Here is a 27,729-nt window from a genome sequence, read left to right as displayed (position 1 = left end):
ACAAAATAGGATCCCTGTTAAATTGTTACTAGAATCATGAAAACTGATAACTTTAACAAAGGCAAGATGTTTGAAAATTCCTTGGTGGCAATAGTGGACCTCACAGCTGTACTCATTTCTCACAGCTGGCACAAACACCTCTACTTGACAGATCCAGAAGAAGCATTTCATGAAAAACCAGCAAAACATTTTGTGCAGAAACTGAAAACACCCACTCTCACACACACACACACACACACACACACTAATGCCCAGGTATCACAGTATAAAGAGTAGCTTGCAGGGAAGTTGACATACACAAACTCTACATAGTAATCAAGGTCAGGCAGGCCACAGGTGCCAAAGACTTCCAGGATGATGTGGTATGAAGGTACAAAATCACACACACACACACACACACACACACACACACACACACACACACACACCTGGCTGGACAGAAAGCTTATTTATGTGTAGGATAATATTATATTAATAAATGCAATAGACAAAATGCATTAGTTCTATATATATATATATATATATATATATATATATATATATATATATATATATATATATATATATATATATATATATATATATACATATATATTCCCTTGGTCGGAGTACATCACTGTGAAATAGCACCTCTCTCTCTCTCTCTCTCTCTCTCTCTCTCTCTCTCTCTCTCTCTCTCTCTCTCTCTCTCTCTCTCTCTCTCTCTCTCTCCTCTGTTCTTGCTATCATAATATATATATATATATATATATATATATATATATATATATATATATATATATATATATATATATATATATATATATATATATATATATATATATATATATATATATATATATATATATATATATATATATATATATATATATATATATGTATGCATTTATGTACAAAAAAAGAGTAGACATTTAATGTGCAAGTGTTAACAAATTCTGACATTCACACTCTTTAAAATTTCCCCAAACATCGTAACTTGCAATATATCAACTCCCCCATTCTTCATATATTGTTAGGAATAAGTGTTACACATTTATCACACATAAAGGTTTGCTACTGGCCTTGCTAACGTCACATATAAATGAATATCCACACAAGCATACATACCTAAATATATGGTATGCAAGCACACACAGTTTTTTGTCTTTCTCAGACATAATTTACTTGCCTTCCTTTTCATTTAAACACTCAGGGAAAGTGTGATGGCAATAGTAGAAGTAGTAGTGGCAGTAGTGTTACTGATAAGAGAGGTGGTGGTGGTACTTGTGGTGGAAGAAGCACATATTCAGCATTAAACAGGTGAAAAGTAGAGAGATCACCATTAGGAAACTTCCAATCATGAGTCCATTCTATCACACACTGTTGATATCATTCACTTATAGACTTACTGGTAATGTATCCTCCCTGACTGACTGAATTACTGTCTACCTACCTCAATACTACCGGACAGACTGACTAAATGACTGACTCCCTAGCCTAGATAAATACCTCATTGATTGACTAAATGCTTCCTTGACTTGCTCATAAATTACTGACAAACTGCCTTGCTATCTGTCTACCTAGCAATCAACCTTCCTTCCTCATCACCTGCCTGACTTTCTCACCAACTAACTCAACGATCACCTGACTGACAACCTTCCCGCCTGCCTTACTATCTGAACAACTGACTGACTACCTGACTGAATGAAGTGTGCTGTCATATATCAAACTAACATGACACACACACGTGGAATACAAAATAACACTACTCTTCACTGTATGTATGTACGTAATGGAAGAAGCGCACATATCAATATACCCTGTGTATACCAAACCTAGTATACATGCTATGTGTATTCAGTGCACTACTGAAAAATATATATATGCACATGTAGACATAATCATGCTGTGTAAGTACTTCAAGCTTGCTACGTCCCAGAATGCTGATGAGTACTGTACACATGTAGATGTAAACTGTGCACCTATGTAGTGTTGTTCCCCATGGAAAGCATACACATGTAGGCATAACTTGTGTATGCAATGAATGGCTTTATGCTTCTCTGTGAACAAAAATAATGAATAAATGAAAAGCATGAGGGTTTGTAATGATCCAGAATATAAAATTGCAAAAAAATGTGCAATTGGATGACTAAACTTTAGGAAACCTATCACTGCAAGATGAAAAAAAAAAAAAAAAATTACTTAAGAACAATTAATAAAAGTTTAATCCAAGCACCAAATAAATGAAACACTGACTGATGAAGCAACTGAAGATTAAATGAAAGTGGAAATGAATGAGGATGTTGGTGTCATGGCCAAAGAGAACACAGTGAGGAACCAATAGGTGGGTGAGGTCTGTCTGAGTCCCAGCGGTGGACACACTTCTATTCTGGAGGAGCACGATGGAGAGAGTAAGAACTCTTTTAAAGTCCAACGAGTAAAGAATGAGAGTGATGCAAAACTGAAGACATGTCACTCTGTTCTCTGAGTTATTGAATTTGAGAAACTGACTGGCTAAGAAACTAATGGACCAACAGAATGACTAACAGAATAATGGACTAATTGACAAACTAACAACTTAGCAATGACTGGCTTACAAAGAGGAAAACTTGCTCGGTGACTGACAAAATGAATGATTAACTGAACCAACCAAATTACTTACTTGCAGACTTACTAACTTGCTTACTAACTCTGACTAGCTGTGTTAAATGTACTAATGTCTCCTCACAATTCTCAATGCCTTACTGCTTTAATATGTTCACTTCCTCATTGCTGCTTCCTTACTAGTCAACTGTAACATTTCACCCCAACACTTGAACTGACTGAAATTCATACACAGATAATAATTATAATACTAATGACAACAACAAAGAAAAAGAAGCACTGCGCAGCTACCAAACAAACATCCTGACACATCATCTGAAACATTTCACTGCAAAACAAAGTGAACTGGAGAAATTATTAAAATTTGTATGGGAGATATAATAATAATGAGAAAGAAATTAATGAAGTATAAAAAAAAAAAAAAGTTAAATATTCTGACAAATCTTCAAACACATAACCACACAACTTGAGAAATCCACATATCCTTTTTGAAATATAACATTTTTCTTCTATACGAATGTAGAGTTAAATAAAAAAAAAAAGCACATTTGCAATAATAATAATAATAATAAATAATAATAATAATAATAATAACAACAACAACAATGAAAGGTAACAAGACAAGGCCACATCAAATACTCTAAATTCCCAAGCCAAGCCATATGAAAAGACTGGGACTAAGCTGATGCAAAAATAGATTTGTGTAACACTACCTTTTGTCTTTTCAACGTTGCGCACACATGCACGCGCACACACACACACACACACACACACACACACACACACACACACACACACACACACACACACACACTATATGGTGGGAAACATTCATTAAATAGCATATATGTGTAGAAAAACTCTTTCTACATCACGTTACATGTTAATCAAATAGGGAATGAGGAAGTAAGTGAGGGAGGGAGGCAGGGATGGGTGTGGGAAGGATGGTAATTAAGTACATAACATTTGAGCCTCTCACTTCTATGCTTGTCTGTCAATAGATGAGGGAGGGATGGAGGTGAGAACAGATGAATGGTAAGAGGAATAACTGATTAAACATGAAGAAAAAAAAAAAAAGGGAAAAAGGAAGGAGCAGGAAAGAAATAATAGAAGGAAAAAAAGTTGAAAATAAAAGAAAGGGGTAATAAGAACACATAATAACTAAAGGGTATGAAAGGAAAAGGAAAAAGGATCATGAGAAAATATAAGAAATATAGGACGGAAGAAAGAAAATAAGAGAAGGAAGGAGAAAAGAATAAGAAAACATGAAATATAACATGAAATGTAATAAGAAATTAAGAGGAAAGAAAGAAAAGAAAGGAAGGATGGAGGTAAAACGAAAAGAAATGAAGGAAGACAATAGTTCAGTCAAGAAGAAAGACCATGACAAGGAAGAATGGAGGAGAAAAAAAAAAAAAAGAAAATGGAGACAAGAGGAAGAAAGGAAAAGAAGAACACACATCAAACCCTATGCACACATACCCTTATCCAACCCTGCCTGAGGAACATGACAAGGAGGCAACACTCCCTCCAGCAACAGACCAGAGACTGACCAAACTTGTGAGGTGCAGCAAGACCGCTATAACTCTGCCCCGTGACCCGACCTGCCCCCCTGGTGGAGTGCGGCGGAGTGCATGAGGAGAGTTGAGGTCATGTTGTTTGTGGCAATAACCAGGAAGATCAGGACTGCGACAAGCATGGCCAGCAGGAGGAACACTACGCGCCGGGCAGATCTGAGCTGGTCCTCCACAGCGCTCTGTCTCTGTAGCAACTGGTCCAGCTGTGAGGGGGTGAGGTGGAGATTGGTTTACAAATTGAGGCTACTGGTTCATAAATTAAGGCACGATTGGTTCATGAATTGAGAAAAAGACAAATTGAGAGACTGGTTTACAAAATGATGCAAATGGTACACTAATTAAAAGGAGATTAGTTTACGAAGAATTGAGGGAAGGACTGGTGTACAAATTAAGGCATCTGGTTCATATACTGAGGGAAAGACTATTTCACTAATGAGGAAGAAACTGGTTCACAAAATTAAGGTAGAGACTGGTTCACAATCAAGGGCAAACTTATTCACAAAATTAAGGCAGAGACTGGTTCACAATCAAGGGCAAACTGGTTCACTATTTGACACAGACACTGGTTTACAAAATTGATACAAAAGAAAAGTTGGTTGAAAAAAATGGCCACATGAAGAATATAAACTGTAGAAATCTCAATATCAAAATGGCAACAAATTGAGATCAATCAAAGGACTTATTCACCTTAGAGACCAGTTCAGGAGGCAGTGAGACAGAGGGTGTGGTTGGAGAGGCAAGGGAGGAGGTGTTGGTGTCCTCCGCTGCCACCCCAACCCTAAGCCGAGCCTCAAACAGGTCCTCTTTGTTGACACTCTGTAGGGAAAAGGCTAGAAGGTTAAGTTGTTCAAGGTGGTGTGTTTTGGTTTTTGTTTCTGTTCACTCTCTGAAATAAATTACAACTTTTAATTTCTTTTCCTCATTTCTTTCTCTATTTTCTTACTTTGTTACTTTTCTTCCTTTCTTTCCCATCTTCTTTCATTTCTCTCCTATTCAGTATTCTTCCCTTGTTCCTCACTTCCTCTTTCTGTCCTTCTCTTATCTCCTATTTCCTCTCCTTGTACTCCCTTTCTATTCCCTCACCTATCCCTGATTTTCCTTTTCAATTCCTGTCTATTCACTCATCCTTTACTCTCCCTTCTTATTCTCTCTTTCCACTCTCCTATCTATCCCATCTTCCTTCTTCCTTTCTACTCTTCCATCTATTCCTTCACTTCCTTATTTATTTTCATTCCACTCTCCTATCCCTTCTTCATTTTATTATTTACTCTTTCTCTTCACTCCTCCATATATTTCTCCTTATTTTTCCTCTCTACTCTTCCATCTATTCCTTCTTTCTCTACTCTCTCATATATATATATATATATATATATATATATATATATATATATATATATATATATTATCTATATCTATCTATATTATCTATATCTATCTTATCTATCTATCTATCTATATATATATATATATATATATATATATATATATATATATATATATATATATATATATATATATATCTTTCTTATCCTTCTTTTTTTTTCTCTCTTGTCACTCTCCACTCTATCCCTCTTTCCTTCCTTCTTTGCATCTTCCAGCTTTCACCCATCATTATCACATTATCCTCCTCCTCCTCCTGCTCTTTCTCTTCCATTACCTTGAACAACTGAGACACTTCCTGGGAGCTCAAGTCAAGTGAGGGAGCTGGGGCCGCCATCACCAGAAACTTGTCCCTCACCAGTGCTGAGGGTGCCAACTGCTCCCCCACCGTCACCCCGACCTCCAGCTGGCCCTCACCCTCCAGCACACCCACTGATGGCTTCACTCGGTACTTTTCAGGGAAGTGGTCTTGATCTGTGGGTGGTGGTGGTGGTGGTGGGGAAAGATATTTGAGTTTTTCAGTGTGATAATGTGTATGGAATATTAAGTATCAACATGAAATAATACATAAAGGAGAGTAAATTTTGCAACAGTGTGTGTGTGTGTGTGTGTGTGTGTGTGTGTGTGTGTGTGTGTGTGTGTGTGTGTGTGTGTGTGTGTCTCACCTTAATAGCAAGAGGGTTGGCAGTGGGGTTGGTGAGGAGAATGCTGGCAGTGACACCAATGCGACAGCTGCTGAACACAAGCTCCTCCCCGGGATCAATGTCGACGTACACACCTGACGAACACACACAACCAATGCATTACTTGCTTCTGAGTTAATTCCTCTCATGGAAGAAGATGGTATCCAAAACAATGCCCATCACAATCCCTCGTGAAAACAATCACACTGAAAACATTACCCATTTAATTTCCCATACTTTGCCTCATTACTTCCCTTCCTGTATATTTCCTTCACATCACCTTGCTTTCATTAAATAATCCCATCCTTTTCTTCTTCTCACTAAGATAGACGAGAAATTTCCTCTCCTTCCTTAAAAATTTCTGGCTTTCCTTATATAACTAGTTCCATCCTTTTCTTCTTGCCGTTCCCTCTTCCTTTACGAGAAATTTGCTTCAATATTTCTCTTTCTGTATACATGTATTTCCTTCCACATCATCTTACTTTCCTTATAATTCCATCTTTTCCTCTCCTCATCATTCTCCTTTCCTTCTCAAGAAATTTATGGAAGGAAGGTCATTATGGAGAGCTTTGCCTGTTTGCCTATATACCAAACAGGCAATCTCAAACAGGGTAGGCCAGACAAGGTACAACACACACACCATAATTCACACTAAGCCCCCTCAGCCCATGGTGGAACAGGACTCACTTGAGATAAGAACAATATACAATGATGAACAAAAAGGTTTCTTGAATCATATGACATCCAGACACTCATCCCTCCCTCCCTGCCTCTCCCTCCACACCCACCCCTTCCTCCCATCCTGCCTCTCCCTCTACCCACCACCAGTCGAGGGTGTTGTGCGGCGTGATGCAGTCTTCCCTCGGAGTGGTGATGACGGTGCACTCCCCTCAGCAAAGTGGACCTGTAAAGGGAGGTGGAGTTTCAAGTGTGAAGAAGTTATGTTTAAAATGAGATAGGAAGTGATTGGTTCTCATAGTAGATGAATGGGATGGATTGGACTCAATAATCAGATTAATAATCAAGCTGTTAGTACTGAGTCATTGGAGAGCTTTAAAAGATTAGACAAATTTATTGATGAGGATGCTTCTTTACTGTTCTTTGTGGAGGTGAAGGTCATCAGCTTTGGGTTTATAAATTGGGATATAGAGTAGGCTTACATAGTGATAGTGTGTGTGTAATTCACCACCACGGTCGCCTGCTGGTCACCTAGCCAGTCTTCTTCATTACGGAGCAAGCTCAGAGCTCATAGACCTATTTTCGGGTAGGACTGAGACTATACCACACTCCACACACCGGAAAAGCGAGGCCACAACCCCTCGAGTTACATCCCGTACCTATTTACTGCTAGGTGAACACATTAAGAGGCTTCCCCATTTGCCTCGCCACTTTCTGGGACTCAAACCCAGATCCTCTCAGTTGTGAGCCGAGCGTGCTAACCACTACACTACGCTGTGTGTGTGTGTGTGTGTGTGTGTGTGTGTGTGTGTGTGTGTGTGTGTGTGTGTGTGTGTGTGTGTACATAATGTATACTCGCTTCTGTTAAGGATGTTAGGATCAAATGATATCCTTCTGTTTGGATCAGCTGATATGTTTTACGCTTAAAATACCTTGCGGTTGTCAGAAATGTCGCCATTGGGCAGGGTGCTGCTGGTGGGGGAGGAGGTCACCTCAGGCTCAAAGTGGTACTGGTAGGAGTCAGTGCCACCCCAGCTAGTCAGGCACTGGTCTGGTGCCACGTATTCACCCACCGACTTTTTGTCCACAAACTTGATCTTCTGGATGGACTTGGGAGGCAGCCAGGTCTTGATGATCTTCCACATTGCTGCAAGGGTTGTGGTGCACGGCTCAGCCTCAACACTCTCATCATGTGTTTAACTTTCAAAATGCCTCAGAAAATTCTCCAAAACTTGATTTGAGGACTTTTGTATTGTTGACCATGAAATAATGTTATATAATCCAGTGAAGTATTTTAAACACTTCACAGACAATCATACATCCAAAACATTCTATTCTGAACTTGCACTCTCCTCAACCAAGCAAAGCTGTCCCAAGAAATAATGTAAAAAAAAAAAAAATTGAAACATTTTAAACATTTAGAACATGACGTTATGGATTGCAGCTCACAGACGTATCTCATCTTACACTCATATCACTCGCACCAATTGTGAATACTTGTCGGGGGGAAATTTATCATGGCAGAGTAGAGGGTCGGCTTACCATTGAGGAGCCAGGGCATCTCAAACACAATGATGTAGTTGAGCACCCAAGGGTAGTAACTCTTGAACAGGTTAATCATGTACTGAATAAACTCCATGTCCATGTTCTTCATTCCCGTGTCACACATGTCAAAGAACACGGTGATCCACTCGCCTTTCTCCTCCCTGCAACCACAAAAAAGACCTCACTTTACGGACTATCTTTCTTAGTGGAGAAGGAAAAATGACACAGGGAGGGAGAAAAGAAGACAGATGACAAAATAAGAAAAACCAGCTAATATTGAGGAGGGATAGAAAGAAAACGAAGGACAACGAAGAAAATAAAATTAATAACAATATGAATATATATATATATATATATATATATATATATATATATATATATATATATATATATATATATATATATATATATATATATATATATATATGATAAAAATGTTTCAAATGTTTCATGGAGGGATATACAAGTACACAATTATATGAAAAAAAAAGTGTAATAGAAGACAGCATGAACATAAGAAAGCAAGGGCTGGTACAGGAAGCAACCCGATCTATACATGGCAATCCCTGTATTAAACACCTGTCTATTTCTACCTCCCAGCAATAAATCTGTCTAATCTTTATTTAAAGCTTCCTCATGACTCAGCACCAACAACCTGATTAGAGTCCATTCCAGTAATCCACCACTCAATTTGAGAACCAATTCCTTCCTTTCTTTTTTAAATCTAACTTTCAAACTACTTTATTTCTTGTTCTATCCCAATCACTGACAATGAGGATTTTGCTTGACTCAAATTCTGTATAACAATGAGAAGAAAGAGATAGAGAAAAAAACACACACAGGCGCAGTGAGGCAAATGGGCAAGCCTCTTAATGTGTAGCCCCTATTTACCTACCAGTAGAAAGGTATGGGATGTAATTTGAGGGGTTTTGGCCCTGCTTTCCCGGTGTGTGGAGTGTGGTGTGGTCTCAGTCCTACCTGAAGAGCTCTGAGCTCGATCCCTAATGTAGCAGGCTGGCTGGGTGACCAGCAGGCGTAATGTAGCTGGGTGACCAGCAGGCGACTGTGAATACACACCTTTCCAATCGCTCCAGCCAGTAGATAAGAAAACGTTTGAGCTGATCCATATCCAGTGTCCCCTTCTGGTGGAGACGCACGGAGAAAATGAGTATCTTGCAGCCGTCCTTGTCCCGGTTGTGGATGAAAAGAGCACCTTTGTCGAAGAATTCCTGGGGTATGGACTCCTTGGTGATGGCTGCAGGGACATGAAAGGAGGCTGGGCTGGTAGATTACTCAGGGACAGGATTAGTGGTTGGAGAGATGGATTTCAACATAGATAGACAAACAAACAGATGGACAGATGGAAAGATAGATAGATGAATAGATAGTTAGATAGATAGATACTTTACTGACTACCAACCTGAGAAAATACCTAAAAAATCATATGGTAAGGACATGAATGCTTCAACTATACAATCAAATTACAATAAAAAGACACTGATCCAAAACTGAATGACTTAATCTCTCTCTCTCTCTCTCTCTCTCTCTCAGTGGAGGACGAGAAAGAAAAGAAGACAAATATAAAAAAAAAACTAATTTACATTAAGAAAGACAGGGTGAGGAGGAAAGGAGGACAAGAGTGAAGAATTAAATAAAATAAGTGATATTACAATAAGACAACTAGCTTGTATTGAGGAAGAAGAAGAAAAGAAAGACATAGAGAGGAGTAAAATAAAACAAATGGCCTAATAACAATAAGAAAACTAGCTTATATTGGGGAAGAGGAGTAGGAGGAGGAGGAAAAAGGATATGGAGAGAAAGAAAATAAAAATACATACCATTAGCTTATATTAAAGAGGAAGAAAAGAATAACACAATAACAAAACTAAACAATTTGTCTTCACTTCATTGGGAAAAATAATAAATAAAAATGGAACTTTCAATAATACAAATATTCCTGAGTAAAGAGTAAGCACCAATGCGATGGACAAAGGGATTACTAAGGGACGACCTGAATACAATGCTATGTGACTTGGCTCTTCCTTGCCGCCGGAGACACACAGGGAGGCTGCGGGATGCTGATCTGAATACAAAGCAGTGTGACTCGGCTTTTTCTATTCCGCCAATCAGGCCGACATTTCCTGCACAACAAAGGAAGCCACACACACACACACACACACAGTTTCCCACAAAGATGTGTTGAGACGTGGAACAGTTTGAGTGAAGAAGTGGTGTCAGCAACGAGTGTGCATAGTTTTAAAGAAAAATTGGATAAGTGTAGATATGGAGACGGGGCCACACGAGCCCAGGCCCTGTAAAACTACAACTAGGTAAATACACACAAGTTGGGTCGCATGATGATGGTAGAACTCTACAGCAGGACTTAGATAGACTATGGGAATGGAGTAAAAGATGGGAGATGGAATTCAACATTAAGAAATGTAGCATAATGGAATTTGGGAAGAGAGCAAAAATAGGATAACAAGACAATATAAACTTGGAGAAGAGAAGATTAAGAAGGTGGAAAGTGAAAAGGACCTGGAAGTTCTCATAACAAAAGAAATGTCCCCCAATAAACATATCAATAAAATTGTTGGTGAGACCTACAACTTACTGAGAAATATTAGAATTGCATTCTCATATATTGATGAAGATATGGTGAAGAAGTTATTGGTATCCTTGATCAGACCACAACTGGAGTATGCAGCAGTACTTTGGTCACCTAACACAAGGAGGAATATCAGGAAAATTGAAAGGATACAAAGAGCACCAAACTGGCCCCAACCTTGTCGGCTCTTACGTATGAAGAGAGACTGGAGAGACTGGAATTACCAACACTGGAGCAGAGAAGAGAAAGAGGCGACCTGTTGACCATCTACAGAATAATGAATAATATGGAGCTTCCTGATAGGATGGACCTGCTGAAGAGGGACAGAAGGGACACAAGAGGACATGGACTAAAACTCAGAAAAGACAACTACAGAAGAGACTTCAAGAAAAACAGCTTCCCCCATAGAGTGATAGATATATGGAACGGACTGGACAGAGAGGTGGTGTGTGCAAAGTCTATACACGACTTTAAGAGAAAATTAGACACTGTGAGATACAGAGACGGGACAACACCAGCATAGGCTCCACTCCTGTAAAATACAACTAGGTAAATACACACACACGAAGGATCAAGATATTTCACTTATTACATTGAAGTATAATAAATAAGATGAAAATTTGAATATGTATGTAGAAACACACACAAACACATAAGCTTACATACAGATTCGTTACCACCAAGACCTCTATAGAAACAACAAAGACGGTAAAGAGAGTAACTAATAATAAAAAAATAAAAAGAAGGATCTTATTAATGTCTTCCCAATCGATCAATATGCCAAACAAACACACACACAAACCTACATACAAATATTGCTTCACATATTACCACCAAGACTTCTGTAGGAATAGCAAAGGACAGTAAAGAGAATGATTTGTACAAATCTTACTAAGCTCTTCTCAATCAATCTCTCAGAAGACATAGCCCTAACAGGACAGCCGTGATAGGGTTAGACAGAGCAGAAGCTGACTGTCTTGTGGGAGGATGAGTATGGTGAGGAAATTATTGGTTTGACAGAGTAAAGAATAGTTTGCAATTTCTATCCAGTTTGAAGATTGGACGTGGTTATAGTAAAGCTGTCAGAGAGTGATTGGTAATTAAGGAAAGGTGTACCAAATAACACTCAAAGGGTTAATATTAAAACATGTGCAGAAGAAAGTATAATGAGGAATGAAGTATTACAAAAGGCTTGGCTGAAAATATATTGAAGGACTAGATGTTATGAAAAAAAAACTGGTAAAACTAAAATAATAAAGAATGAAAGATTTGGATAGGATTATAATAAAGAGTTAAATGCTACAAAAGACTCAGGTGAAACTATAATGAACAACTGGATGTTATGAAAGACTTAGCTAAAACTGAATAATAAAAAAAAAAAGACTTGGGTGAAACTATAATGCAGAATTAGGGTTTATATAAGAATCTGGTTAAATATTACCATTACTTAATGGGGGACATTGAGAAGTGGTTTGGTTGGCAGGTGATGTGAAAGATGAGGGAAGACAAGTGGTTTATTATGTGATAGTGAGTCCGTGGTGTTGATCAAGGACAAGTGTGAGAGTGAATGATAGGAGCAGTGATGTTGGCAGAGATTGGAGGGGCTACTATTACACTTTGTGATGGAATACTGGTCACACGTCAAGTAACCTAAAGGATTTCTACCATGTTTATTGCTTTCTTAATGTTACTTCCTAATGAATGAGTTTATTTATCAAGTTTTGGTGCTTTCTTTAACCCTTTCACTACCATGACAGGTTTTTATATTCATTCTGCTGACTATGTAGCAATTTTATACAGCTACAGAAACGTGGTGATCAAAATAGTGAAGACCCTAGCCATTAATCTTCTGATCTTCCACAGACCCTTCCTAATACAAATGAAATTGTCTAATAATACTCAAAACTCATGGTAAAAATGCGTCCCAGTAATGAGGGGGTTAATCCTTTCACTGTGATACAAAACAACATTACCAAAAAGCAATGCATGGAATCTTAATAAACATCGAGAGTGAGGGATTAAAAAGAATAGGTTTTGGAATTTCTAACCAGTTTCAAGATTGAAGGGAGTTATTGAATAAGTAAAGGTATCTGAGTGATTGGTAATTAAGGAAAGGTGTACCAAATAACAGTCAAGGGATTGATGTTGAGTCCTCTCATCTATGAATCTGTTATCTTTGATTGCTTTCCTTAATGTTACATCCTGGTCTAAGAATCTATCAGCTGTCACGTTTTGTAAGACTGTCAGCAGATGAGAAGACTTGAGTTTGAGAGAGAAAGCTGAACATAGTGGAAGTTATATGACTGATTACCCAACTCCTGACTAGAACTGTAATTTTTCTTATGTAAGAGGAGAAATCTGGCCAAAGGGAACAAAAATTACAGAATAAAAATACAGAAATACAGAAGTAGGCAGGGAGTGTTGATAGTAACTGAGTTAAGGTTTTGTAAGGATGATAGCAGATGAGAGGACTTGAGATTGAGGGAGAAAGTCATAGTAGAAGGAGTGTGGCAGTGTATCCGACTCATCACAGCTATAATTAGTATTGATAATGTTAAGTGAGTTGCTATCAAGGTTATGGGAACAGAATGCTATGGGAAAGTGTAACATGCTGATGAATGGGTCCGAACTGTTGACGACCTCAAAAATCTGGCAGGAAGAATTCAGGAGACATGATACAGGATATGGAGGTTTAAAATGTTGATTAATATTGAAAATGTTTTGTTGGGTTTCATGGAAATTTTTCTCAGATAAGGTGCAAAATCCTTGTTTAATTTGTTTCTATGCAAGAGGGGATGCCAGCCAAGGAAAAAAAAAAAAAAAAAAAAAAAAAAAAAAATAAATAAATAAATAAATAAAAAGGCCCTTAAAGAACAAAAGAGTTAGCCAAAGGTCAAGGACAAATGTCTTGAGACCTCCCTCTTAAAAGAAGTCAAGTTGTAGGAAGTTGGAATACAGAAGCAGGCAGGGAGTGGTGGAAATACTGATGATTATCACTATAACATATTGAAAATAATGCAGATAAGGTGTTGAAATAATAACAATGTTTGTATGTATATGATGGCACAATAGAGAATAAAAGGAAGGGAGAAGATGAAATATATGATGTAAAATGAATAAATAGAAATAAACAAAGACCTTCAGTAACCATGATGCAATTTCACATTAATTTTGGTTACTATTTGGTGATTTTATACAGCTTGAGAAACTTACATGGGGGATTAAAATAGTGAAGACTGTGGCCATTAATCTTCAGACCTCCATAGACCCTTCTTAATGTAAATAAAATGGTCTAATCATAAACAAATCTCAAGGTAAAAAAATGTGTCCCAGTATTGAAGGGGCTAAACATGATACGAATAAAGAAAGAATACAATAAATAAGCAATAAAATAATCCTCATAAGAAAAAAAAAAAATATATATATATATAGTCTTAAAACATCAGTAAACGAATCTCACAACCATTATTAAACTACCAAGTATATGTATATTAATCTTACTCTTGTTTTGACGTATTATGAAACTAACTAATCTCATTCAGCCGTCTCCATATCTATATTTGTTCAGTGTTATCTTTATCTTCCCTTGATGAACATTCTTTACCCCTATCATCTCTCCTAATTTCTCACACATAACTGTATTTTGGTGATAGAAACTCCACCTGTATACTTTAACTATCTCCACTGATTTTTCTTCCATTTTCTCTTGTAATAATTTAACTTCTCCATCTCAATTCTACCTGTCCATATATCATAATTATATCACCTATTCTGATCTCCCACATTTTTTTTTTTTTTTCAATGATAGAAACTGTAGCTGTATACTTCAAATATCACCACTTCCTTGACTTTCTTTCCATTCTCTCTTGCAATAATTCAACTTTCTACCTCAATTCTACCTGTCCATATCATAATTACATCACATCTTCTGATCTCCCACATATTTTTTTTCACTGATAGAAACTGTACCTGTTTACTTCAAATCTCTTCACTTCTTTGACTTTCTTTCCATTCTCTCTCTTGCAATAATTCAACTTTCCTACCTCAATTCTACCTGTCCATATCATAATTATATCATCTCTTCTAATCTCCCACATTTTTTCATTGATAAAAACTGTACCTGTATATTTCAAATCTCTTCTCTTCCTAGACTTTCCTTCCATTCTGTCAAACATCCAGCCTTTGAACCTCTAATAATTCATCTTTTCTATCTCAGATCTACCTATCCGTATCATAATCACATCTTTTTTTTCTCTATTCTTTCTTCAAGTGCTGGTACGTATTTCTATTTATCTTGTCTTCTTGTTTACTTATCTATCCTTTATTCTATTTATTTATCTTTTGTTTGAACTTGGCAATTTGTATATCACAGGGTTTGAGCAAGGCTTATAATATTCTATCTTCATACCTATATTTATTCAATTTTGTGGATATTTGTTTCTGTGTGTTTGTGTATTTTTATTCATGTATGTATGTGTGTGTAATAATTCATCTTTTAATCTCCTCTGTATTCTCTCTTCAAGTGTTGGTATATCTATTTATCTTATCTTTTTTATTTACTGATCTATTCTGTATTCTGTTTATTTTTTGTTTGTGTCTGTGTGTTTGTGTGTGAGAGAGTAATATCTAAAGAGATGCTGCTAATCACATAGGGAGATGATAATCATAGACACACACAGGACAGAGTAAAGGCAGCGCTGACAGACAAATTTGAGCTGTGGAGAAGGTGAGATAAGATTAGCATGCTGGGGAATCACAGCGAAGGTCAAGAAGGTCGGATGTACAAAGGAGAATACATACCACACTTAAGCACCCACCCCAAAAAACACAACACATGCGGAAGACACTGACCAGACACACAAAAGTATACTGAGAGATGTGAAAAGATGACAAAATTAATATTGAGGAAAATGAAACTAAACCTGAGATAAGAAAACGTAAAGAAAAAAAAAAAAAATACACCATAATAAAAAAAGATAAAGAAAGAAAATTGGTACAAAAGAAAGAAAATACAATAAAAAAGATAAAAGAAAACTGGTACAAAAATCAAAATCAAAGGGAAACTCAACCAAATCAAATCCAACAACACTTACTGAACTCAAACACACTCACCATTGCACTGATTCTCATGTCGCCACTTGAGTGTGTCCATCACCATCTCCAGGGACAGCTTCTGGTCATTGTCGTGGTGCATGAGGAAGCGACGCATGTACTTGTCATCTGAGCGAATCCGCCGTACATCCTGGGGGTCAAAAGGTCCTCCTGCCTCGATCTTCTGTATGGCAGCGGCACGGAGTTGATCTATCTCTGCTTTGGTGGGCTCAGGGGGTATGGCGGACATGGTGGCTATGTGGAGGAAGAAAGAGAGAGAGGTTCATTAAGGTTTTGTTTCGTTTGGTTGAGTTAGGCTGGATTACATTGAGTGAGATTAGGTTAAGTTGGATTAGATTGCATTTGGTTTGTTTTGATTTGGTTCCATTAGGTTAGGTAAGGTTTGGCTTAGTTGCATTAGGTTAGGTTTGGGGCAATACTCCTTAAAATCAAAGATAAGACAGGGTACAACTTATATGAAAGGAAAAATGAAACAGCAAACAAGGTAATGAGTGGTTGACAGTGAAGCAGATGGAAAGGGAAAGTTAAAAAGGATGGATGACATTGTGACAGCAAGAAGTTGACAAAATTACTTTCACATTCTTTCATACAAGTAACGACGTTTCATACAATATAAGATACAGTATGCTGACAATTTTGAACCACTGCTAACCTAAACTTTACCCTTTCTTTTTTTTCTTTCATGTAAGATGGGAAATCGAGCCATGGGTAACAAAACAATTAAACAGAAAGGCCTACTTAGATGCCAGTCCTGGAGCAGTTACGGCAAAAGAGTGAGATAAATGCCCTGAAACCTCCCTCTTAAATAAGTTCAGGTCATAGGAAGATGGAAATACAGAAGTTATCAATAATGAATGTAAACTGACTGCTTTAATGCACTATCCAGCTGGTGTTAAGTTATGAGCGTATGTTCGTCTGTTGTTCATGCTGGCATAGTATGCAATAGCTTCCGCGCATTTCCCAACAAGAAATTACGAAGATTGTTCCCAGGAATGCTGATAGATTCCTGAGACAAAATAGTATCTTAGTTTAAGAGGGAATGAAGACTGACCTGGTTAAGTTCAATTCTGAAAACTCCTTTACTGTTAAATCAACTATGCTGAAACATGGTCATTCATTCAAAATCACCAGCAAAAAGACTGATACAACAATTAGCGTAACTTTACATTTCATCGAAGCCACATTAAATTCTAAAAAACCCTCACTTTTACACCACTGTCTCTGAAACATGGTAGTTCATTGAAATTTAGCACCCAAAAGACTGGTATAACAATCAGCATAAGTATTTCACCCAGACCATGCAACACCCTCCCCTTTGTTAGGTTAGGTTAGATTTCTGAACAGACTGTCACTTTTACATGGGTTGGACAGTGGCAGGGTAAGAAGAGTCAATCTTTCATTAGGGTTGGGTAGCATTCACCTCTATCCTGGAAACTATCTGTCTGTCTCTCACTGTGTCCCCCTTGTCTGAATGGGAAGAGGGAATAAAGTGGTGGTTATAACAATCATGAGATAAGGCCGGTATATTTAACCACAATACTGAAAAATATGTGGAGAGAGAGAGAGAGAGAGAGAGAGAGAGAGAGAGAGAGAGAGAAATTTGTGGAAGGGACTGTGTTGTAGTGTCAAGGGGAAACACATTACGTGAAATGTCATAAAAAAAAATAATAAATAAATAAAAGGCACATTAACTTAAATAAATACGTGTTTCTTGCGCTTTTGATATCTATGACTTCCATTTCCTTAAAACACGGAATTAGAAGGCAACACACGCAGCCCTTCTACAACAGAAACGCAAAAATGTATCAAGAGTTCTGCGTTCCCATCACTCGACTTATACCACGGTAGAGTTCCAACAGTACACAACCACAGCACCCCAGACACTCACAGTCACTCGTCCTGTGCAGTGTTCAGCTCGCCACTACACACAGCACACTGCACTGCCTTCACAGATAAGCCCCGCTGGTTATCTTATCATTGGGGGGTGTGGGGAAGCAGCGCCCAACAGCAGCGCCAGGTGGAACAGCAGTAGGCGGCAGCAGTGAGCAGTGGCTGTAATCACTCCCTCACTCACCGCTGCCTCGACCTGATCAGCTGATTCAGAGCGCATTCGACCACACACACACACACACACACACACACACACACACACACATACACTGCAATGTGATATTTTTAATTTTTTCATTTCAACTTTATTTCAATTTCGTATTTTTCTTTGATTTCCCCTTGTGACCTATTACCATTCCTAGGTCCTATTCACACTAGTGGTTTGTCCCGCGCGGTTCAAACCAAGATGGTGGTATTACAGTGTGAGTCAATGGAGCTGTTCACACACACCACACCCGCGTATAGTTTTTCCTCCTACTGCGGATTTGCGGCGGATCGAAGTCTATGGTAACTCACTGGAGATACGCGGTCGGTCGATTTACACATCATTTCAATAGGAACATCATAATATCCTTAACTCCTTTAGTGCTGGGACGCTTTTTCATCATGCATTTTAGGCACCATTAAACGATTTTATTTATACTATGAACTGTCTATGGAGGTCAGAAAATTAATGGCCCCAGTCCAGTATTTTTTCCTTACGTAAGTTTCTAGAGCTGTATAAAATTGCCAAACAGTAACTAGAATGAATATGAAAACGCGTCATGGTACTGAAGAGGTTAATCTCTCTCTCTCTCTCTCTCTCTCTCTCTCTCTCTCTCTCTCTCTCTCTCTCTGTCGATCATAACACTGGTCCATCAATATTTTGGTAATCGGAAATTAATATCAGGCATTATGGTTCCAGAACTAATAGTAAGTTTCTATTTCAAATATCTATCATACATGTTTGTAGATACAGGATATTAATATTCTTACTGCTCTGAAGATGCTAGAAATAATGTAATCTTCTTAATTAACAAAGGCAAGGCAGGGAGGTGTTCTAGTGAGGCTGTGTTGTCATATGCTGTTACGTGGCAGGGGGCGTGGCGAGTCGCTGAGGATAGGCGCTCCAGGGAGTGGCGCCCCCAGCAGAGCCAGAGGAAATTAATTACCTCCCCGAGTCTTGTATTGACGGGCCAGGGCGCTGTGGGATGTGGGAATCCATACTAAAGGGCGTTGGTTTAAATTACTTTAGTCCTATTTAGGTGAAATTAATTTGTGTGTTTTTCTTTCTCGCCATTCAAAAATTAAGAAAAGACATGATTAACTAAGTAATGAGTGCATAAAAAAAGATAGAAAATACGACAGCTAGGTCCTCTGACTTTATTGATGGTAGGAAAAGAAAAGAGTAAAGGTTGTAGGTATTAGCAGCGCAACGACGATACTTCAAAGATAAAATTGCGTAAGTGGTACGGTGTTGAAATCTAAGGATATTTGTTGCCAAGATTGATTTAAATATTCTCTCTCTCTCTCTCTCTCTCTCTCTCTCTCTCTCTCTCTCTCTCTCTCTCGTCCATAAAATTGTAAAAAAAAAATTGTTAAAAATCTTCATTTCCTGTTAACTATCATTAGAATTATGAAAGTGTAGTAGTAGTAGTAGTAGTAGTAGTAGTAGTAGTAGTAGTAGTAGTAGCAGCAGCAGCAGCAGCAGCATTAGTAACAGTAGTAGTAGTAGTTGTAGTAGTAGTAGTAGTAATAGTAGTAGTAGTAGTAGTAGTAGTAGTAGTAGTAGTAGTAGTAGTAGTAGTAGTAGTAGAAGTAGTAGTAGCAGCAGCAGCAGCAGCAGCTTCTATCTGCAACACCTGTTAACAATTTTAACACACACACACACACACACACACACACACACACAGACAGCATCCATTCGATCAACAGATAAGGAGGCGCCGCAAGAGTGTCGTTGGTGAGATACCGCTGGGGCTCTATCACTGAAGTCTGGCCGGCAGTATTCACTCACACGCTCACCCACTCACTCAGTCCTAAAGGCTGCGCGGGGAGGCGAGGTGGTGGCGGCACGCGAGCAAGCAACAAGAAGAGGAGGAGGAAGAAAAGAAAGAACACCAACAGCAGCAATAATAACAATAAAAACACGTGAGAAAGGAAGAAAGGAAGGAGGGGAGTAAATAAACCAAAACAACAATTTCGTAAGAACAACGAAAACAACAACAACAATAACTATTACTACTACTACTACTACTACTACTACTACTACTACTACTACTACTACTACTACTACTACTTCTACAAAGATGGCTACCTCCAATACTGCTGTGTTTTTACAAGACGGTAAGAATTGTTAGTGTTGTTGTTATTGTTATTATTATTATTATTATTATTATTATCATTATTATTATTATTATTATTATTATTATTATTATTATTATCATCCTCATCATCATCATCATCGTCATCATTATCTTTATTGTTATTATTATTATTATTATTATTATTATTATTATTATTATTATTATTATTATTGTTATTATTATTATCATTATTATCATTGTTATTATTGTTATTATTATATTATTGTTATTATTATCATTATCATTATTATCATTTGTGTTGTTTTCCTACTCCTCCAGCCCCTCTCCCGTCTCCCTCTTGTTAATCTTCTTCTTCTTCATCTTCTTCTTCTCTATCTTCATCATTGGAAGTCTATCTAAATCAGACCTTGGCAAATAAATGAAAGGTTTCTTATTCAAGTGTTAATGATAATAATATGATAGTAAATAATTATTCTCTCTCTCTCTCTCTCTCTCTCTCTCTCTCTCTCTCTCTCTCTCTCTCCAATACGTAGCAAGGTTCGACAATTCTAACCCTCTACTATCTATTCTTAACCTTATTCTCAACTTGGTATCTAATCTTATGAGATACTGATGGGTCCTTACTGATTACACAAATTACTGTAGGGTTGCGTTCATAGCTGACTGAAAAATGCCGATGTTTTCTTTTCTCCTTTCCCCCCACACTTTGTATTTGGTGAACTCTCTTAATTTTATTGTTATTATTTATTTTTTTTTATTCATCAGTCATTGTCTTATTTTCATTTCCCCGACATCAGTTTTTTTTTTTTCATGCATTAGGCCAGAATCACGTTTTATTTCCTTGTTTATCAATGTATATATTTCTTTTAGTAATTCATCTTCTTTGGCCTCCCCTATATGTCTATTTTCTTTTGTGGATTTCAGGGCAAACTTGCATATTTTCTCTGAGCTGCTTTGCGTTGCGTCAGTTACTAAGAGGAAGGGGGTAGGAAGGTGGTTGGGAACGCTAGCTCGGCCAACTCACATCAGTAATTGAGAGAACACTTAGCCTGCAATTTCTAACAAGACGTTCCCTAAAGAAACAGACATTCCTTACTCACTCATGCAAAACAACAAGAATGAAAAAAAAAAAAATTATAATAAGATGAAGTAAAGCGAAACAGAATAGACTAACAAATAAAGAAATAGATTGGTAGAATTAAAAATAGAAAAGTCATTCAAATGAAATAAAAAAAATAGATAAACAATAACTACGAATCAGTATTACCATTGCAGTTGATAGGAGAAAAATATTACTGTTGTATTATGCTTTATTGGTGTGTCAGTTGTGTGGACGTGTGTATATTTGTGGTATTATAAGACTATGTTCCCTGATGTGTACGTGTGAAATAAGTAGAGCTGGAGGACACTAGTCTTATAGTATCATTAATAGCCGATAATGTGCAGAAAATTTGTATTCCCAATGACCTTTTACTACCGGTCTCCTCATGCAACGCAGAGAGAGAGAGAGAGAGAGAGAGAGAGAGAGAGAGAGATATTATGCACGAAAACTATACACATAATTTTTTTCGAGTGATTAGTTGTAAGTACTCAACACACACACACACACACACACACACACACGTGGCACAACCTTATCACAGCGTTAGGAGTAGTGTTTGTTATCGACGTTTTATGTACACACTCCTCCGCCATGCTGCTACACCCCATAACGCCGTGTTTCCTTAGTGTTCCCTTTCGTCCAGTAAATTCACATGTCGCTACCGTTGCTGAGTGTCTAGATAGCATGTCAAGACACGCTCCTGATACGACACATGTGTATTCATATCTGGTGACGCAGTGGATAATGCAAATAGCTTAAACGAATGGAAGATGTTATATATTGAAATTCTCACTCTCCCATGATACGTAGTGAAGGTTATTAGTTAAGGAATTATAATTTTACTTTTATATTTCTTGGTAAATGATAGGTTTTGTTTGTTAAGAGTTAGGTTCTCAATGGGAGGGAGTACAAAAATGGCTGCCGCTGAGAGTCCTTCCTTCCAAGACTTCCTATTCTACAACATCCATAGACAAGGAGCGACTGCCACGGCAATTTATTATAAATGCAATTTACTCCCATAAAAAGCAGAGTTTATTTGTTTTTCACGACATAGTTGATCTTAATAACTTAATAACTTTACACTAAGATGAAACCAACATCAATAAGACATCAACTAGCACAAGAAAATAAGGAAATTAAATGAGTAGCTGGCTGTTTTTCCGCGCAAATCGATGATGCGGCCCAGCCCCCCAGCACTATAAATACAACCCCAAGACAAACCAGACGTCTCATACACCAGTACGCAGTGAGAGGAGAGTTATGTAACCTCAACGTTGAAATTGCTAGCACTAATAAAGCCTACAGACGGTATATTAGAGCTGTGACTGATAGCTAAAACTTAAAACTTGAATCAGAGGGACACAGGCGTAAAGATAGAGAGGAATAAGACCTTTTTTCCTGAGTGTGCTTATTATGCCTTCAGAGATTACCTGTGAAATGCGTGACAGAGCTTATCGAATATGTCGCGACTACCTGCATGGCGCCTGGAAACTCATCACGCCTCACGAAATGGTCATCAAGCAAATCAGGTGAGTGCGTGTACCAATGTGTCTGTCATTTGTATGCGGGTCTGGGTTTGTTTACTCGTTATGGTGGGTCTGTCTTGTATCGTATCGTGTATGTGTACGTGTGTGCTATAACGTGGATGTTATTATACGTATACGATTATTTGTAAGCTAATCTTTTTCTATATTGAGAAAGGTTAGGTTAGATTTGGGTTAGGTGACGTGATGTTATGTAGTCTCTCTCTCTCTCTCTCTCTCTCTCTCTCTCTCTCTCTCTCTCTCTCTCTCTCTCTCTCTCTCATTACCAAAAGTCTGAATCATCGTCTGCTGCGTTGTGGTGATGGTGGTAGTAGTAGTAGTAGTAGTAGTAGTAGTAGTAGTAGTAGTAATAATGAATGGTGATAACGGTCGTAACTCACTCTATAATGAAGATGGTGATTGATATTGGTAATGATGATGTGGTGATACAGTGATGACATTGATGATGGTGATAATGATGATATGGAAATGGTGATGATTTTATGATTAGTGATTGATGATGGTAACGGTGAAAATGATAACTGGTTCTTATACCATTGAATGCAGGGATAATGATGGTGATAAGGGGGTAGTGAGAGTGATGTGAGTGCGGTAGTGATGACGATAGTGGTGGTGGTGGTGGTGGCGCCGTGTCATGGGTTATTTTTGCTTCCATGGGCGTTTCCTGACTAACTGACTTTCTCTCCCTCTTACTTGCTCTTCCCTTCTTTCACTTCCTCTCCCTCGTCTTCTTACTCGCTCTTCTCTCCTTCCTTTTCCTTGCAAACTTCATGGTGTGATCTTGTTAAGCGTTTGCCAAGATCGAGGTGTGTGTGTGTGTGTGTGTGTGTGTGTGTGTGTGTGTGTGTGAGTGCGTGTGCGCGCGCGCGTATGCTGCTACATGTTGCAGTATGATTGCACAATATATTATAAATTGTCTATACAATACGTTTCAAAACAGATAATCAAGGCGAGATACAATATTGCGCTATGTGTTCCTCATTTGTCGTCTCTCTAGTTTTGCAGGACGAAGCAGTGAAGCGGAAATGTATTATAAACATTTCGTCCACTTTCCTATTCTCACATTCTTCCATACTTTTTTCGGTTATGATAGGTACTACAATTAAGCCAATCAATAACCGAGACTGATACATAATACGTTGTGTTTTCGCGTTTAGTAGTGTGTTAATGGATTCATAAAACGGTATTAAGTGACATTATCAATATTTCTGTATTATGAACAGGAGAAACATTCTTTAGAACCAGGCTGATCATTGTGGCTTTGGAAAGCAGTCGGGGTGAGAGACCAAAGCATTTCACAATACGAGTAATTTTTGTTAAGTTGGAAAGTTTTTTTTTAAAGAAGTTTTTATAGTTTTTAATGACAAATAAAGAAAATTTTTTACATGACTGATAGGAGAAACAACATGCGAGCCTTGTTAATCATGCTTGTTGGCTTTGAAGATAGTTGTGGTGACTGGTGAGAGAGCAAAACGTCCCAGAATACGAGTTTTTGGTTAAGTTGCAAAGGTTTTTATGGATGTTTTTCTTTACTGTTTTAGTGACAGATAAAAAATTTATACGATTGAGAAGAGAAACGCGTTATATTTTTTCTCCTCACTATTTGGTGATTTTATACAGGTTCAGAAACCTATGTGGGGCAATAAAACAGTGAAGACTCTGGCCATTTATCTTCTGATATTCATAAGCCCTTCCTAATGTAAATAATATCTAACCACACCGAAAACTCCTGTTAAAGATGCGTACAATTACTGCAGCAATTAAGAGTGATTTACATAGCTGAAACACATGCGAACGATGTCAATAATCCTTGTTGCCTATAAATAGCTGTGGTGAGAGAGCAAGGAGTTTTTGAATGTGAATCTTTGAGTGCACCAATCCGCTGCCTTGCCAGATAGATGACTGAGAGACGGGATGGGACTTGAGCTGAGACGGATATAGACGTAGATAAGCTCGGAGTGAAGAAAGAATACTAAATAGATTAGGACTGTCAGTTATCCATAATTCTACATTGGTCTTAGTCCACAGTGAAGGAAGTGAATAAATAAATATAAAAAGAGAAAATATATAAGGGAGAAAAATCAGATTGAAAAAGTGGTGTAAAAAGGTAATATAAAAACCACACTTCCTATTTTTTATCATTTAGCGGGAGAGCGACTATAGATAACATACAAAACATAACATAACAGTCTATAGGAAAACGTAATGACTGTACCATGCGTCAAGAACGTCTAGATATTGGTAATCTAGCCTGAAATAATGATAGACGTTGGAGGGGAAGAAATCGAGAGAATGTTAAGACTCAACACGTACTGATCGAATGCGCCTTAAGCTGACGCACGGAGAATCAGACTATAATATTTACGTTTTGAGAGAGAGAGAGAGAGAGAGAGAGAGAGAGAGAGATCGTGTGTGTGTGTGTGTGTGTGTGTTAGGAATGTAGTTGTGTAAGCGTGTGACAAAGTATTGATATTTTTCATTGATTGTGAATGCTTTGTTTTGCTTTCTCATCTATTCATTTAACCCATTGACTGCCATGATGTGGACAGGAACATAGAGAGAGCAGTAACCTGACATGCACACCTGCAGACATCGCACACATCACTGAAAATAAATTATTGAAAAAAAAAATATATAAAAAAAATGCTTCGGGTTCACGACTACTACTAGCTACTATTACTTCTACTTCTGCTACTACTACTACTACTACTACTACTACTACTACTACTACTACTACTACTACTACTACTACTTTTACTGATAGCTACTTGTACTGTGTTACGTCAGCGGGAGTGACGCTACGAGTTGGCGCCGCGATCTTGTTAATAATAAAGCCTTCACTCTCATTACGTTTCTTGGCTCGTCACTGGGAGAGAGAGAGAGAGAGAGAGAGAGAGAGAGAGTAGTGCATACATTTGTCCAAATTCATGTATTATCTTTTACACATCATATGGATCGCTCTCTCTCTCTCTCTCTCTCTCTCTCTCTCTCTCTCTCTCTCTCTCTCACACACACACACACACACACACACACACACACACACACACACACACACACACACACACACGTGTCTAGTTATTTGTTTAATATTTAAGTTACATCAAAGCATATAATTATGGTGAACCTCTCTCTCTCTCTCTCTCTCTCTCTCTCTCTCTCTCTCTCTCTCTCTCTCTCTCTCTCTCTCTCTGAATATTCGTATTTAATATTATAATTCTTTGCTTGTTCTTTTCTTTTTCGATACATTAGCATCAATAATTTTCTTTCATTCTCATATGAGTAATTACCAATAACAAGTCGTGTTCAATTTATCGACTATTGCTCATAAACCTGGTCTGTGTGGAGAAGAGCGAAATTGCACGTTTTATTTTAACTGCCAAAGGATAAGAAAACAGATTCAACAAAAATGGTTCACTAAGATGTCACTCCACGTGCAGGGTCCAGAGAGTTAGTCAAAAATGAGATATATGCATTGATTCAAACAATAACATGGCCACGTCCCCACTCAACTGTGATGAAGAGGCTGGGTGATGCGCGCCACTGTGCTCTGAGGGAGGGTTACGGTTAGCTAATGGTAAGTGATGATGATGATAATGATGATGAATAAGTAGATAAACCAGTGCTACCATTGTTCATTAGCTTGTGAGCCAGTCGACAGGAAGGAAAATAACTGAAAGGAGGTTTAAAAGAAAGACGGATGGTAATAAGAAAGGAGAAAGTTGAAAAAGAAACAGCGAAGGGAAAAGAAAAGATAACTAGAAATTTTAAAGAAAAGAAACAAAATAGGAGAGACGAAATTTAAAAGAAAAAAAGGAGAAAACCCCAAAAAAGTAGATAGATAGACAGAACTACAAAAATTAAGAAAGAAAGAAGAGAAAATGAAACTATAAAAACAGAGATAGAATAAATAAAAGTAAAGTAAGTAAATGAGTGAGTTAAGAGAGTGTGAAGCCATGAGAAGCATTTGAGGGCGTGACTGTGGCCTTGACTTGGAGCAGTAAATAAAACTCATGTCTAGGTTGTCTGATAAGTTTTGTCTACACTACGTCTGTATCACTGTGCCGTTAGAAATAGTGAACACTGATGACGCGTGTAGAGAAAAAATAATTATGATCAACTGACTGACTAACGAACGCAAGAACGAACGAACTAACCCATAAAACAAATAAAATAAACCAGAATACAAGAAAATAAATAGATACAAACGACGGACGATAATATATAAACTTAAAAGAAAAAAAGAAAAAAAGCTGGCATTTAGAGCACGGGAAGTAACAATGTCTTATCTGTGCTTGGTTAATGAAGTTGAATTTCCTTATTTTTCTCATTTTCTTCATGATTTTATGTTTAATCATAAAAATGGTGTCTTAATCCTTTCACTGCGACATGAACCAATGAACAAAAAAAAAAAAAAAAAAAAAAAAAAAAAGAAAACTAAAATACGGAATCTTTATAAACATAAAAAAAAAAAAAACAGAAAAGAAAGACAATGACGAGATAGATTTTACAATTATTTCAATCCAGTTTAGATGAAATAGAAGGAATAATTCTGTAAAAAATGAATGAATGAAAATGAACGGAGAATCATTGCTAGGAACTAAGTGAAGAGAAATAGAATAGAGGAAAGTGAGTAAAAATGAGCAAAGATAAATAAGAGAAAATAAGTAAAGAAAATAAACTTCAAAACTGCCAGCCAAGAAGTGGAATGAATAAGTAACGTG

General features: G+C 37.5%; 2 protein-coding genes across 2 annotated transcripts in view; one reads left to right on the top strand and one right to left on the bottom strand.

The window, feature by feature from the left end:
- Positions 1–857: 857 nt before the first annotated feature.
- LOC123502917 (motile sperm domain-containing protein 2-like) lies at positions 858–17,716 on the bottom strand. Its single transcript, XM_045252204.1, is given in 11 exon segments — positions 858–4,363; positions 4,848–4,976; positions 5,818–6,002; positions 6,005–6,014; positions 6,206–6,318; positions 7,046–7,127; positions 7,834–8,048; positions 8,444–8,607; positions 9,524–9,701; positions 16,167–16,400; positions 17,525–17,716. Coding segments are annotated over 11 exon segments (1,569 nt in total). The 5' UTR covers positions 17,583–17,716; the 3' UTR covers positions 858–4,162.
- A 2,354-nt stretch (positions 17,717–20,070) lies between these two features.
- LOC123502916 (choline/ethanolamine kinase-like) overlaps positions 20,071–27,729 on the top strand; it is a 31,478-nt gene continuing 23,819 nt past the window's right edge. Inside the window, exons 1-2 of the mRNA XM_045252203.1 lie at positions 20,071–20,381; positions 22,888–22,993. Of these exons, the coding sequence (XP_045108138.1) occupies positions 20,345–20,381; positions 22,888–22,993 (143 nt within the window). The 5' untranslated portion in view covers positions 20,071–20,344. The remainder of the gene's footprint in view (positions 20,382–22,887; positions 22,994–27,729) is intronic.

The sequence above is a fragment of the Portunus trituberculatus genome, chromosome 12 (genome assembly GCF_017591435.1).
Source record: "Portunus trituberculatus isolate SZX2019 chromosome 12, ASM1759143v1, whole genome shotgun sequence".
Taxonomy (NCBI): domain Eukaryota; kingdom Metazoa; phylum Arthropoda; class Malacostraca; order Decapoda; family Portunidae; genus Portunus; species Portunus trituberculatus.
Note: the sequence above shows the minus strand (reverse complement) of the source record. Positions and strands in the feature narration are given on the sequence as shown.